This window comes from Crotalus tigris, unplaced genomic scaffold, assembly GCF_016545835.1.
Source record: "Crotalus tigris isolate CLP2741 ecotype Arizona unplaced genomic scaffold, ASM1654583v1 scf7180000024408.747909, whole genome shotgun sequence".
NCBI classification, from domain to species: Eukaryota; Metazoa; Chordata; class Lepidosauria; order Squamata; family Viperidae; genus Crotalus; species Crotalus tigris.
Genome location: NW_024100575.1, coordinates 240,463 through 256,965, shown reverse-complemented (window position 1 = coordinate 256,965; position 16,503 = coordinate 240,463). Strand labels below are relative to the sequence as shown.

General features: G+C 35.9%; 1 protein-coding gene across 2 annotated transcripts in view; it reads left to right on the top strand.

Annotated features, from left to right (window-relative positions):
• The window catches only part of CDH2 (cadherin 2), a 128,457-nt gene extending 114,668 nt beyond the window's left edge, over nt 1-13,789 (top strand). The window contains exons 13-17 of one of the 2 annotated variants that reach the window (XM_039329711.1): nt 503-736; nt 1,142-1,375; nt 4,035-4,174; nt 10,466-10,630; nt 12,355-13,789. In XM_039329711.1, coding sequence (XP_039185645.1) covers nt 503-736; nt 1,142-1,375; nt 4,035-4,174; nt 10,466-10,630; nt 12,355-12,561 — 980 coding nt within the window. In that variant the 3' untranslated portion in view covers nt 12,562-13,789. The remainder of the gene's footprint in view (nt 1-502; nt 737-1,141; nt 1,376-4,034; nt 4,175-10,465; nt 10,631-12,354) is intronic. The other variant, XM_039329712.1, reaches the window with a different exon arrangement.
• The last annotated feature ends 2,714 nt before the right edge of the window (nt 13,790-16,503 follow it).

Below are 16,503 nucleotides of genomic sequence, written 5' to 3'. Positions count from 1 at the left end.
GGTTATGGCAACCTAATGAAATATATACCAGTGACATTCCCACTTGTTTCCATTTTGTAGTCAAAGTACTGCTACGTTGATGCTATTTTAAGGAAATGTGGTAATATACTGTACAACTTGCATGGTGTTCAGCTCCGATACAGAGATTCAAGCCTTATTCAGGCAATGTCACTAAGTTGGCATAGAAAAAAAAAACAATGTCTTTAATCTGGAAATACACATAAGCTTCAGAAAGTCAATTCAGTATGAAGATACTCTTCTACCTTCAGTCTGAATTGGAAGTTTTGTTCTTACACTTGAAAAACATTTTTCCAAGTCTGCAGCAATGTTTTTTTTCTGTCAGCTTAATTTTTATGTTCAGAAAAGAACTCTTTGTAGTCAGAAAAAGATGTTATTTAGCTTGTACATTTTTCTGTTAGTATGTTCTTGTATGTTCAGTAAGTAAAACAATCCTTTTTAATAGAAAGTATGCTTGTTTTATTTTGTGTTTGTGTCCTTAAAGGAATCCCACTAATGAGTGGGACTGGTACCCTTCAGATCTATCTGCTTGACATCAATGATAACGCTCCCCGAGTAGATCCTCAAGAAGCTACAACATGTGAAACACTACAGCCCAACGCAACAAATATCACAGCAATAGATGATGATATTGATCCAAATGCTGGACCATTTGCATTTGAATTGCCAAATTCTCCTCCCAGTGTTAAGAAAAATTGGACTATTATTCGCATTAGTGGTAATATATATTCCTTTTTATGACAAATTTTATGTGTTTGTTTTGTAACTACTAGTAGTCCCTATTAATTTTTATTTCTAATATTTTAAAGTGATTGTAAGAAAATAATATTCAGTTGAATTAAACACAGTACTAGGAAACTCAGTTTTCCCAGTTTTGGGATTTTTCTATTGAAGAAATTTGTTCATGGCATTAGATGATCTGATTCTAAGAGCTGGAATCAGCTTCTCATAGGTCTTTATATGCTTTTGGAAGAAAATTCAAACTAAGTTTTCACTTTGATGAAAGCTTACCAATAAATAACTTAGCTATTTCAGAAAGAGATTCTAAGCAGTTGTTCTCTGGTTACTTCGATTAATACCACAGACCATATTTATCCAGGCTTCTTTTCTTTTCTTTTTTCAGGTGACCGTGCCCAACTGGCTTTAAAGATCAGGTTCTTGGAGGCTGGAATATATGATGTTCCAATAATAATAACAGATTCTGGAAATCCTCCCAAGTCTAGCACTTCTATTCTGAAAGTGAAAGTTTGTCAGTGTGATTTAAATGGAGACTGTACAGATGCTGATAGGATTGTTGGTGCAGGACTAGGCACAGGTGCTATCATTGCAATTCTTCTCTGCATCATCATACTACTTGGTAAATCTTCTAACATTTTAGCAGTAATTGGGTATGTTATTATATGTTCTGAAAATGTTAAAGATTGATTTACCATGGTATAGATTCTTTATACATAGATGGGCTGTTGATGATTGATTTGAGAATATATAATAGGCAATGTTCTTGCTAAAACTTATGACTTCTTTCTTATGAGTATATTCTGAAAATATCTTTGAAATTTTAGAGCAAGCATTCTAGATGACATCTGAATGTCTTTGTGAACGGAATGGAGAGAGAGAGAAAAAGAGACATGAGATAATGTGTGTGTGTGTGTGTGTGTGTTTATAAATTTTATTTTTCTCACTTCTGTGCATGATAATCTCAAGTCCCCTACCACTGGCCTGGGAGTTTGAGGGTTCTTCTAGGCAAAGATTTCCAGTGTTGTTCCTGGGATCTGTTGGAGCCTCTCTTTCAATTTACCATCACTGGAACCACTTTGGCCTTAACTTTCCTCATCCTCTCTAATTTCTCCTTCAAGTCCAGTTCTTCATATTTTTCATACATACATCTTCCTAACATGGTTGTCACTACATTTATCACCATTGTGTCTTCTAGTCTTTGTCTGCTACCACAACGTTTGTTTGACCAGTACCTCCCTATACATGTAGATCTGGAAGTCCCACAGTACCTTAGCCCTTATTATTCTCCATAACCTCTGTGGAATCTCTCACATGGACAGGAGAGACTAGCCTAAACACTGTTCATATGTTTTTGTACGCAGTGCCAGCTACTTGGTTGTGCTGTTCAGTGTATACCGTTATTATCTGTATCTTACAGCCTGCCAGTACATATTGGACTGTCTCAGAGGCCTCTCTGCAGTCTGTACCTTCGAATTTGTATAGTGTGGTAAAGCCCTGCTTCTATGGATCGGGCTAATGTCAGTTCTTGTGCTGCTATGATCAATTCCTCAGTGCTGTCTTTTTGTCAATTGTTTTTCAGGCATTGATAGGATTTCCTAATGTCAGCCAGCAAGCTATCAGTGATACATCCTATGCAAGATATTGTCTTGCCATGGCTTGATCTTCCTTCCATGTCTTCTGTTGCCCTAGGCCAGTGGTTCTCAACCTTTCTAATGCCGTGACCCCATAATACAGTTCCCCATGTTGTGGTGACCCCCAAGTGGGTGTGGCCACCAATAAGAGGGAGTAGGACAGCTAGGGAGAAGGGAAAAAAATGGCGGACAGCATGGTTTGGTGACCCCCATGAAATGGTTGTTTGACCCCAAATGGGGTCCCGACCCACAGGTTGAGAACCACTGCCCTAGGCATTCTCTCAGCAGTTCATCTTTTGGTGCCATTTTATGTGTATGTGATAGATAGATAGATAGATAGATAGATAGATAGATAGATAGATAGATAGATAGATAGATAGATAGATAGATGAAAGAGAGAGGTCAAGATCTATAAATGCATACACACACATATATACACACAGAGAGAGAAACGTGTTTAAAGGTTGTATACTGACAGTAAAAGTAACCAATAAACCAACAGCAGCAAACCTATGTTATGCATTATAAATGCTTAGCAATTATCACATATTTTTCTTCTTTCATTTATAAGTATAAAAGTTATGCTAAAAAAAAACAATGGTAAACAAGATCTTTTGAATTATATGTTTCAAACCAGATAATGAGACATGGTCTTTGTTACAAACAGAGTGGTTTGGCATTCTGTATTGTTTCATCCTAACTCTCCCTACATGCCATTGATGTTCTGTTTTATACTTCATTACATAAAGAAATTAGAAAGCTAGTGTGACTGACCTCAAATTTATGTAATATGTGTTATGGCTGTGTTAAGCATTCATGACACATACATCAGAACACACTCTCTCAAGCACTAAAACTGGCATGTCTTTTCAAGGCTAACGTGAGAGCTTCAGAAAGTACTCTGACTCCCTCTGCGTGCATGTGCATGTACAACCAATTTTCTCTTTCAAGTGCACTAATTTATCTAATTATAATTCACTATAGTTTACAGCTCTGAGAATAACAGTTACCAAAACATTGAACTTATGCAAAGTACCCTGCTTTCATGAGAAACTAGCCTACTCCCTTTGACACTGAAAAAGCAGAAGGAAACACACTAGACTTCGCTCCCTAAATCACTTAAATATAACTATCTCATTTGAAAGCACAATGCTCACTGTAATTCTTGTGCTGAAACCCTAACCTTACTTCTAAAAAACTCTAGTAATCAGAGCTATTAGATTCTTGTATCTTAGATTGTTTCCTGTCTAGATTGTAAGTAGAGAAATCTAACAGTTGATTGTATTGTATATCTGCTATTGCTCTTCATTTATTTAGCATATGGCTGCTATGGCTCCCAAACCGATTTGATGCATTCTGAATGAATTCTAACCAATTGATCATTCTCCCTCCGCATAATGCAGTTTCTTACACCCTCTTCTTTAATATTATCTTTTTGATGATTTTTGGAATTCTCCAAGTCCTATACATCCTATATAGTGTTAGGGAATGTAGTAGAAGGAATTTACTGCTTCATTCTTTTAAGTTGCTGAAGCACATAAATTCCCGAACAGATAAGTACTGAAGGTGTTCATTTCTTGTATTTTTAAAAAGAACAATATAAGAAGAAACAAATAAACCTTCCACTTTCTTCTGCATTTCATCTAGTTCTAGTTCTAATGTTTGTGGTTTGGATGAAGCGCCGTGATAAAGAACGTCAGGCCAAGCAGTTACTTATAGATCCAGAAGATGATGTGAGAGACAATATTCTCAAATATGACGAAGAAGGTGGTGGAGAAGAAGATCAGGTAAGATTATGTGTTTATAAATGAAATCTTTATACTGTATTATACTGTATTGCATTGTACTGTAGTCATTATAAGACATCAAGCAAAAAAAAAAAAACAAAAACAGGAAACCATGAGTTCTAGTCCTGCCTTAGGCAAAGCTAGCTGGGTAACCTTAGATCAGTCATTTTCTCTTAGCCCTTGGAAGAAGGCAGTGGCAAACCATTTCTGAAAAACCATATTTCTGAAAACTTTCTGAAAAATTGCGCCAAGAAAAGTCCAGGGACCTCTCCAGGCAGTCTTCAAGAATCAGACATGATTGAACAAAAGAAAAATACATACATGTATTGTTATTGTTATGTGTAAAATCACAGCAGCAAGTTTTTTAGCTGGTATTAATCTTCATATGCATTGAGTTCTTCCCCAGAGCCTACATTGCTGTAATGTATTGGTGTACAAGATGTATAAATCCAAGCAGTTGGACTTTGGAAATTAACAAATGGCAATTTGGTCAGTGTACAGATTTTCTAAGTGCATCCAAAAAAATTTGATAGAGCACCCAGATAAACCACTGGGACCACACAATCTGTTTATGGCACAATCTTTCAATTTTTATTTTCAGATCTTGAAACTTGGTGATCTTTTCCAATACTTCATCTTCTGTTCTACTATCCCCTTGTATTGCCACATCAATTATTCACACTTTCTTCTTTTTAGCCACAATTATATCTGTGATTATGAGCCAAGACTTTATCAATCTTTATTCAGAAATCCACAAAATTTTAAGTTGCTCATTTTCAGTTACCTTTTCAACTATATGTTCCCATCAATTTTTAATTTATTGGTACACAATCAGTTTTTCAGATATTACAGTGAATTATTTTGATGACTCTATTTTGTTCTTATTTGGAATCAATTTGTGCAATCTTCTTGCACAAACTGAGTAAATGATCTACTGGTTCTTCTGCTTTTTGTGCAATCTGCAAATCAAATAAAATTTGAAACATTTGATGATTTTTTAAATTCTGGCCTTAATTTTCTTAGTTCCAATAACTTGCTCTTGAAACAGTATGGTTTGTTACAAAATTAGCCAGATGTTTAGAGTGGATTTGACATCTTTATCCATCTATTCCCAAGGACCTGGATAGGCAGATGTTTGTGTTTGATAGTGTTAATAGTATCAATGCAGGAAATAAAATGTTCCGAATAAAGTTATCTTTTGCAATTGAGTGATGGCGATGCCAGGGGTGTTCAAATGGTGGTGCAGTTGTTTTGGGATTGCACCCCAGGCACCTATTGCTATTGGTACTACCATTGTTTTATTTTGCCACAGTTCTAATTCTGTTTGCAGGTCTTTTATTTTGTTAACTTCTCTAGTTTTTTCTCTTCTATTTTGTGGTTTTCAGGTACTGCTGTGTCCACTATCTAGACTTTTTATCTTTCTTATGGGTTGTTGTTAAATCTGGGACGTTATGTGACAAGTGTCTGTCAGTTTGAAATCTAAAGACCCTTTCCTCATTTTCTATACTACATTTTATGGTCCAACCAGTTCTTGCTTGCAGGCAAATGTTATTTCTTGCAGATCTTCTAATGCACCATTGTTGTTAATTTGTCATGCTGTTGTTTGTATTCTGTCTATGTGATATTATTACAGCAGCTAACCAGGTAGTCCACTGTTTCTTCTTTGCAGAGGCGGCATTTGCTGTCGCTGTCTTCTCAGTTCTGGCTTTGTACGCATTGTTCTTAAGGCTTGGTCTTGTGCAGCCAGAATTAGCCTTCTGTCTTTCTTCAATTTTCAACCAGCCATTGCTAGATCTTGCTGTTTTCAGCTTTGCATGCTATTTTTTTTTAATGTACTGTCCATGTAATACTTCACCTTGTCATGTCTCTTTTCTCCATTTGGTCTTTCTTGTCATCCAGTTTGGTTTCTACAGTACTCAGTAAGCTTTCCTAATATACTAGCTTCAATGTATCTTCTTCACTGTCCTTTTTTTTATCTTCAACCATTTGATGTGCTTGCAACATTTCATATCTACCTATTTTCCTTGATAAGTAGAGTCTGTCAACATTTTTGCAAGGATGAAGGACATAATTCATAGTCATTTTCTTCCTATTCAGAGCTTTTAGTGCTGCTCGAATATAGTCCACTATTCCAATAGTGAATCTAATGGTTGGAATTGTCCAGATAGTATTTCCTCCACTGAGTTTGATTCTGAGATCTTTTTCACTTTCTTGATGTATTAATTTCTAATCTCCTTGATTTCACTGTGCTTGATGTTGTCAGCCTGAAGGGTGCCCAAGTATTTGTGGTATTTGTCCACACTATGAGGTCTTTGGTGCTCTCTGAGCTTGGTTGTTTTCTTGCAGATGTTTCATTACAGAACTAGGTAACATCATCAGTACTAGCAGTGAAGTGCAGAGACCCCCAAGTATCCCACAGTTCAACCCTGAGCTACAGATTTTATCTTATGTTCACCCTGACTCATGATGTTATTTCAATATGCCATTTTGCTTCCTTCAGTTTTCAGTATTGTCTCCTGTTGATGATAAGGGTGGTATATTTGTCTAGTCCAAATTCCATTGCAGTAATTTGGTTGTGAAAACAGAGTCTTGAGGAACAGTTCTATTTCACTTGGCCTTTTCCAACACAGTTTCAGATCATTGATGTAAAGGAGATGGATAGCCTGGTAGATTTGATGTTTGATAGCCATGGCTTGACTTGTTCAATATTACTGACAGTGGAATCAGTGCAATGCCAAAGAGTAGTGATGAAAGTGAGTGTCCTTGAAAAATTCTTGTCTTGATATTAACCTCCCCAGTCTATAATTATTGACCAACAACTGTTGTCTTCCTTTCTTCTATTGCTCTTTCGCACAAGCCTTTGATGTTTCTGCTGATTTCTAATATTCCCACACACTTGATTATCCAATCATATGGCACGGGGTCAAATGCCTTCTTGTAATCAATACAAACTACACTCAGTTTGGTCTTCCTTCTCCTGCAGTATTCCAAAAACTTGTCAGTTAGGAACTGATCTTTATATGGTTTGTTGAACAGTCAACTATATAAGGAGTCCCCAACCCCTGGTCCGTCGACCAGTACTGGGCCCCGGCATGCCAGCAACCAGGCTGCACAAACAAGCAAAGCCCATCTGCAAGATGCAGGCAGCACACAAAACCACGCCCCCTCTGGTCTGCAGAAAAGCCTCTCTCCACGGAACTAGTCCATGGTACCCAAAAGATTGGGGACCTGTGAACTAGATGTTTAGATTAGATTTGGCAGATTTATCTACTAGCAAGTCCTTCCCAAAAATCTGTGATATTATTATGTTTGTATAATCAGGATTGTTTTTCACATTTGTGCTTTTTATATTGTAGGTGTGAAAATCAAGCCTGTACATTGCCACAACTGCTTGTGTTTGAAAGCTGTCACTATGTGCATCAAAAGAGACTAATTCTTTTCTCTGTAGGGAAAAAAATAGAGGGCTTCTGATTACTTTGAATAGCTTTTCCCAACCTCCTTGTCAACATAATTTGATACGTTTGCAGGCAGGCATAATCATCAAATAACAAAGTTGGCTGCAAAACACCTGGGATTACTAAACAGGAATAATAATTTCACTCTATTTTATACCCTTTACTCATGCAATCAAAGACAAAGATGTATGTTTGTAAGGATGATTCAGAGCCATCAAAACACATAGGATGGCAGTCATTGAGAATATGACTACATTCAAAAATGTGTTTTGCATTAAAATTGATGCTTATGGTAGTACTTGGCATAATGTAAGGTTAAGAATTAAAAAAAATGTAGAGGAAGAGGTCAGTTTTTCCATTACTATGAGTAACTTAATAATGCTTTTATTGAATTATTTCTTATTGGATGAAAGAGATTATCTAGATTTTTATCAGTCATGGTTTAAACCTGGATATGGGCAGAAATGGCGTTAGTCATGCATTTGGATGAAATGGGAAAGTACATTCATCCTTTCTTTGCTTGATATCTGGATGGTGATCTCCCTCTTTTTATGTCATCTGTATCCTGTATCATACTGTATCCTGGATTAACTCTGAAGACTGGGTAGCATGGTATAGGGCTCTTGACTTTTTTTCTTCAGGGTAAATTCCAGTTGGCAAGGATTGAGGAGGAGAGGTCCTACTCTCAGCCCTTAGGCGTCAGTATTTTATCTCTGCTCTTTAACTTTTACATGAGACCACTGGGTGAGCTAATCCAGTACCATGATGTCTAGTTTGGCATATCTAGAGAATTAAATAAATTAAATACTAGAGAATTAAATAATGCTGTTGATGTCTTATCTCATTGTCTAGAGCAGTGGTTCTCAACCTGTGGGTCGGGACCCCATTTGGGGTCGAACAACTATTTCACGGGGGTCACCAAACAATGCAGCCCGCCATTTTTTTCCCCCTTTTCCTTAGCTGTGCTACTGCCTTTTATTCTATTGGCTTTTGAAAGCCAATAGAATAGACTCTCTTGAATAGAGTCTAATTCTATTGGCTTTCAAAAGCCAATAGGAATTGTCCAGGCTGTCTCTGCCCTGCTGAGCCCGCCAAAAGTCCCATTCTGCAAACGGTGCTGCACCAGTTGAGTAGTCCTCGACTTACAACCGGTTGAGTAGTCCTCGACTTACCACCGGTTGGGGGGTCGCAGCATTAAAAAGGTTGAGAACCACTGGTCTAGAGGCTGTGGATGTCTGAATGGGAAAAAAATAGGTTTCAGCTGAACTTTGGCAATACTGAGAGGCTTTTAGTAATTGAGACCTTCTTTTTTCTGGAATTGTGCCTTCTTTGGTGCTGGATGGTTTTATGCTGCCCAAACATATCCTTCGGGCAATCTGGGCATCCTCCTAGATACACAATTTCTGCTCAAGGAGCAAATAACAATCACATTAGAAAAGCCTTCACACAATTTTATATTGTGTACCAATAGCACCCATTCTTAGATCCTTCCATTTGTAGAATTTTAATGTGCTCTATATGAGCTTTCCTTGATCGTCCAGAATCTTCAACTGATGCAAAATATAACAGCATAGGATGTTATGTGTGTTCCTCATTGATACTCTTCTCCATGAGCTACATTGGTTACCAGTTTGTTTCTGGTCCAATTCCAGATGCTGTTTTTGACTTTTAAAGTCCTACAGGGTGTGGGACTGGGTTATTTGAGGTACTGCCTTTCTTCAATTACATCTTCCCATGCCACAAGATCTAGCAGAGAGGGCATCCTGTGGCTTACATAAAATAGGTTTTTATGTAAAAAATAAAAATTATGTTTTTTATTATGTTAGGCAAGTGACCTTTTTGTAGTAAATTTTCAGCTGTATTGTTATAGACTGAAGAATTCTTGCCATGGGTTTTCTGTGCAGGAATGAAAAATATAACATAAAATCCAGGCCTATTAATCTCAGGGACAAATCAGATCAAATTTCTTTTTGCATCCAATTGGATAATAAACTGAATATTTGTTTTTGAAAAAAATAAAAATAAACGATTAAATGTAGATTTAGAATTACAAATCACAAGTTCTTAATTAATACAGATATGTTTGTAAATAATAATCCACATAAATATGTTTATATTTTTAAAAAGTAAGAAAGGTTTTAAAATTGTATTTTTGTTCTTATAGCCTTAAATTATATATTTGTAGATTTTACTGTTTGGAGGGTCAGGGATGGCAGCTGAAGTTGTTTGGAATGCCTGCATCACAAAAGATAGGAATTAATCTCTGAGTCTAAAACAGTGGTTCTCAACCTTTTTAATGCTGCGACCCTCCCCCCCAACCGGTCGTAAGTCAAGGACTAAACTGGTCGTAAGTCGAGGACTTTCCCTGCCTGGGAGCACCACGCATGCGTGGTGCCGCCTCCTGCGCCGGCCGAGGCGTAGATGGCAAGCGGCAAAGACGGAGCAGGCCAACCACCAGCTGGCCCAGCCCAAGGCAGGTAAGGCACCCGCCGGAAAAAGGGAAAAAAATGGCGGACAGCCTTGCTTGGCGACTCCCGTGAAATGGTCGATCGACCCCAAATAGGTTGAGAACCGCTGGTCTAAAAGAAGACATTTCATATTGTTCTCAAATGTTCTCTAAATGGGATGTGGGGATTCCAACATCTTTTCAGAGGTCTGCAAATCAAATAAAGTAAATATTTTTAAATTTCTTAGATCAAAGCTCTTTGAAATCCTCAGTCATTTTTAAGAATATAAAAGGATCTTGAAACTAAAGTATTTGAGAACCACTGATCCAGACCAGCTCTCTTGGATGAAAAAGCAGGATATAAATCAATATCTTACGTATCATTTACAGGACTATGATTTAAGTCAGCTCCAGCAACCTGACACTTTAGAACCAGATGCCATCAAACCTGTTGGAATAAGGCGGCTTGATGAAAGACCTATTCATGCAGAACCTCAATATCCAGTTAGGTCAGCAGCTCCTCATCCTGGGGACATTGGAGACTTCATTAATGAGGTAAATTGAAAGCTGGAGAAGGAGGGAAAACATATGCCTACTAGGGCCAATTATGAACAGCATTTATATCTAAAGAATAATGATCTTTAAGGAATTGTTGATACAGTTACAATGATGCAGATATAAATATTGCTTTTACGTTCAAAAGCATTTAATTTATTTAAATGGGAAACGAATCAATTAACTTTCTTGCATTGGTATTAGTCATACTAAGAAAATATTTGTAGCTAAGAATTGAACTATGGAGTTCTTGGTGCTCTCTGAGCTTAGTTATTTCCTTGCCGATATTTCATTACCCAACTAGATAGCATCATTAGTGATGATGTTATCTGGTGTGGAAATGAAACGTTTGCAAAAAAAACATTGAAGCTTAGAGCACCCCACAGAATAAGGGATCTCTGCATCTCTCTGGCAGGGGGGTAAGGGAGACATATTTGACATCACAAAGATGCTGCAACTTGTGGACTTAAATTAAATTTAATAATGCAAGAATGTACTTGAATCATCACAAATGCCATCAATTTGATAACACATGGTTTTATGAATGCACTGCATTTTAGTACAGTTCAATACCTGCTGAATTTTCAATAGATAGGGTTTGGGATCAGTAATCTCTATTTGTCAATCAACAAATGGGAAATTGTATGAAGAAATTATGTCATGCTAGCTTTTTCTTTTTTTAACAACCTGGGGAGTGCAATTTTTCTTTTCTGGAAACAATTATAAGTTAAAATATTATAGTTCTTCAAAATTAACTTACCTTTTTAGGCAACATTGTGAAATATTAATCTGTTCTTTTTTCAGTGTTCTAGAAATTTTTATATTACATGTACATCAGCTTATTTAGAACATGAAATGCACAAATTTTAACTTTTCCATAATGCAGATTTTGAGTCTTTAGCCACACCTTTGTAAAACTATCTTTTTTCTAACAGTTTGCACATAAAGTGCCTTTTCTAGAACATTGAATATTTTTATAGTTTTATCCTATAAACCCAAATAGCATAAGAAATTGTACATCATCCAAAGCCATCAGTCGATACTGAACTACTATAAAATACAGAATTTAAATGACAAATTGCACTGAGGGTTTTCTTTAAACTATTGCTGGGATTTTTGATAATTTATTCGTAGTCAATATCTTGAGAGTAAAAAGATTAAAAGAAGTGTCCTCAATTTTCTTCCAAAATTGTACTTTATTTTTTTTTAAAGTATGAAAGGAATTGACATGTATGTTTATGTGGACAAATGAAGCCTAATTTTATTTGCATATAGTTCTTTTTTGTTCTAGTTTAGTTTTCAATTTTAAAAAATTCAAGAGACACAACAAGATTGCCATTTAATTCTCAATGAATATTTTCATGCCAGCTATTAATAATTTACAATGTGTTAAATAGTTAAAACTGTTGAACTAGAATGAAAGAATGTTTTAACTGGTAGCCATTCATATTCACATGGCATTCTTTTACAGTTTTTATTCTTGTTGCATAGACATAAAGTGTTCCAATCTCTTTAATAATTAGAAATTATATAGAGCGAGAGGCAGGAAGGATAAGCAAGTAATTATAGCTCTCCTTACACTTAAGTTATTTCTGGAGCTGCTGCTAATCCAGACATTTTCTCATGGAGTAATCACTCAAGTTTGGATCTACACCATTCATGTGAGAAATGATTGGGGTAGTGTTCTTATTTTCTTTCTTACAGTTTTCTCCTCCTGTTTACAGGGACTAAAAGCTGCAGATAACGATCCTACAGCTCCTCCATATGACTCTCTTCTAGTCTTTGACTATGAGGGAAGTGGTTCCACCGCTGGATCTTTGAGCTCCCTCAACTCTTCAAGTAGTGGTGGCGAGCAAGACTATGATTATCTAAATGACTGGGGTCCACGTTTCAAGAAACTTGCTGATATGTACGGGGGAGGTGATGACTGAATGCCTTAGTGGCCAGCATTGCATTTGGACAAGTACAAACCTTTTCACTGGTATTCCCAACAAGCGTACAGAAGCTAGGCTTTAACTTTGTAGTCTACTAGCACAAGTGCTTGCAGAAGGCTTTGGCATAGGCTGCAAACCTATTTGGGCTCACTGGGAATATCAGTCATCCAATGCTTTTTGGAAAAAAAAAGGAAAACAAACAATTGAGCTCAGTTACACTTGAATTTTACAGTACAGAAGCACTGGGATTTTATGTGCCTTTTTGTACCTTTTTCAGATTGGAATTAATTTTATGTTTAAGGCTTTAAATGGTACTGATTTATGAAAAATGAAGAAAAATCACATTGGGGATGGGGAAGAAAGTGCAGTCACCAATATGCTTCAACATGCTTTTACATTGCATTGCTTTTGTTAAAATAACAAAATTGAAAAAACCTCATGGGAACATTTTGTTATTGGGGACATGTGGGGAAAGAAGGCCATGAAAAAGATGTACAATACTTCTAGTTTTAGATGCTAGGGTTTTTCACTAAAATTCTAAATCTTATGCAGCTGGTTGCAAATAAAGGGAGTTTTCATATCACCAGTTTGTAGCAAAACTGATTTTCTTTTCTTATGATAGAATGTTTGACACATTTTGGTCTTAATCCATATACACATTTTTTTAAAACATTTTCCAGTACTTTTTTTCCCACTTCACTGTAAAAATGATATGTGTACATAATGTTTTATTAGCATAGTCTTTGGGAAGTGCTGAAACTTCCAAACACGTGTATGTATTATTTGGACTATGGATTCAGGTTTTTGCATGTTTATATCTTTTGTTATGGGTAAAGTATTTACAAACAGATTGCAAACAAGTGACATTGATCCAATTGTTGAGCTGTAGTTAGAGTACTCAAGGTTTGAGTTTTTTAAATTAATTTTTTGTTTGTTTTATTTGTTTGGGGAGGGCAAACAGTTCTTAGCACAAATGTTTTACATAATTTGTACCAAAAACAAACAAAAACTGTGTGAGAGCGAGAGAGAGAAAGTGAGAGAGACAGAGAAAGAAAGACTGAAAAGTCAAGGGGTAGCCTTATCCTTACGGCTCAAGTAACTACACAGTATGTTAAACAACCAGAAAGATGTTTGACAACAGCTTTGCCTCTGTATTATGTACCAGAATATAAATGATACACCCCTGACCCCACTGTTCTGAATAAAATGCTAATTTTGGATCTTGTGACTGAATTGTTTTTTTTTCTACTTGAATGATCTGTATTGAAATTGCAACAGTAACAACAACCACTAATAGAAACTGCTAATAAAAATAGTTAATGCTTTATTGTTGTCTTCCTAAATTCTAACAAATTTTAAGTTGCTACAGGAATGACAATTTGTATACTAGGATTCCATAGTTAGAAGGACTGCTTTCGATATTACAATCAATGTTAAATCTTCACATACAGTTTCTTGAAGCATAAAGATATTTTATCATTGAAGAAAAAATGAAAGCAAACTATAGTTGCATAGTGATCAAGATGTTGAACTAGGACCTGGTTTAGATCTATTCTTAACCATGGAAGCTTACCTAATGACTTTTTGCCATTCATCAAATGAGCTTCCAATTTATGTCAGTCCAATATAAATTCCTAGTTGTTGGAGAAAAAAGTTAAGAAAATTTTTTTTAAAAATTGAGTGGGGAAAAAGTTGGATTAAAACTTTAATAAATATACATGTATTTATACAACATGAGTGCTAGGTTTGAGTTAAATTTATATCAAGATTTTACTACAGACAAAACCAATGAAGGAATGCATGGGAGATGAGCAAAAGTGTATGTGTTGTACTCTGGAAAACACATCTGGACAAAACACTAAAAGAAAAAGCTTGAAAAAAATTCCATTTATTTTGCCACATAATTAATCAGTTCTGTTTGAGTAATCAGTGGAACAGCTTGCCTCCAGAAGCAGTAAATGCTCCAACACTGGAAGTTTTTAAGAAGAGACTGGACAGCCACTTGTCCGAAATGGTGTAGGGTTTCCTGCCCGAGCAGGGGGTTGGACTAGATGACCACCAAGGTCCCTTCCAACTTTACTACTATTATATTATAATAGATTGCCATGAAAAAAATGGGAATTATGGTGTACCAACTGCTAGATCTAAGTAAAACATTTGGAAGCCGTAACTTCATTTTAATTATCATTTTGGTATTTTTCTTCTGTCTTATACATGTCAACTTGATAAAGTGTGTGAATTTAATGTATTTTCACTGGTTTTTAATCAGAATCACGAATATTTTCCTTAACATGTTAATATTTGAGTTTCCTACAATTCAGAAGTGAGATCATGAGATTGAAAGGCCATCTGAAGAGAGAATCGGGGTGAAGCGTCAACAAGACCTTATATAATTACATTATTTTTGCAACTATCAGAATGTGAATTCTTGGAATAATTTTTTGAAGTTTTGTAATTTTTAAGATTCTGTAATTTTTATTAGACTCAAATAAGTCCAGCTTTAAAATAATAATGTAAAACTTAGTTTCATTGATTTCAGTAGTATTTTTCCAACATGTGGATGCCAACTGTCACAAAGTTAAAATTATTTTAATTTTAATGAAAATGGTTGTTGATGCTGTATACAATAGAATGAAATAGGGTAAGAGTACAGTTTAAAATAAGATCAAAAACACAGGCAAAAAAGCAAAACCAAAGTAATAACCAAAACCAGATTTATAAATATAAGTTACAAGGCAAAATGATACCTTTTGGTAATTTGCATTTCCAGCATAACTGCAGAGACCATTAAAAGAGCAATGGTTTCTTTTATTTTGACTTTTCTAAATCACAATAAAATAGGAAATGTCACACATTGTGGAAGGATATGCACAACCAAAACTTGCACATCACTTATGGATGGTTGCCTAAGGAATTGAAAGTATATTACATGCTAAGCATCTGAGAGGAATCCAACTGATACCTAGTCTTGACCTTTTCCTGTTATGTTGCCAATGAAGATACTGGACTGCATTATGAAACATAGTCTATTGCATTAAGATCAACTGGCATTCTGGAAGCGTATCTTACCTGCCTATATCTGTCTGTCTGTCTATCTATCTCCTACCTACCTACCTACCTGTCATCTATTTGTCTATCATGAAATTTAGTTGCCATCTATCTGCCACATTTCAGTGTTTTATAGCAACTGTTACAGCTTCAGTTCAATTTGGCTTCTGGTGATTTCACGGACAAGCCATATATTTTTCTTGGCAATGTAGGACCTGGTTTAGCAGTGTCACCTTTGAGGGTTCTGTCTGAAACTAACTAGCATTAACCTAGCCTACAGTTCTTTACCAGTTTTTCATGATGATCCTCTAACTACTAGCCAAGATCAGCCAAGGTCATATGCTGCTACATATAAACTAGATTTGTTTCATAGAAATTGTGAGCAGTAGCATAATGAAACTTAGTATTCATTTCTTTAACTTTGCTTTGACTCTGCAAAAATATTGTCTGCGTTTCACGCTGGAAATGAGTATTTTCTATTTTGTGGGAAATGCCAGTTTCGATTTCCCCCCCACAAAATGGAAAGGACTATCTTGAGTTTTCCTGCATAGGAGTTTCCCAAAGGTTTATGAGTCCTTTGCAATTGGCAGCTGGCATACTGTTTTAAAACTCAGATGTCAAGGAAACATAGGAAACATTTTGCTTCCCTCAGCTCCACGCTAATAGTCGTACTGTTGCAGAATCACTATATAACAGTATATTTGATGAACATTGGAAAGAAAGAAGGTGGGAAAACATTCAGTGGTGTTGAATTAATGTTAGTTTTTGGTTGAGGTTTGAAGTCAGAGATGTATTAGAAGTGTTTCATCTTGATCTACTCTATAATGTACAAGCTCAGTTCTTTGCTCTTGCTTTATGTTGATGCTTTATAAAAGGCTTATAGTTTCCTCT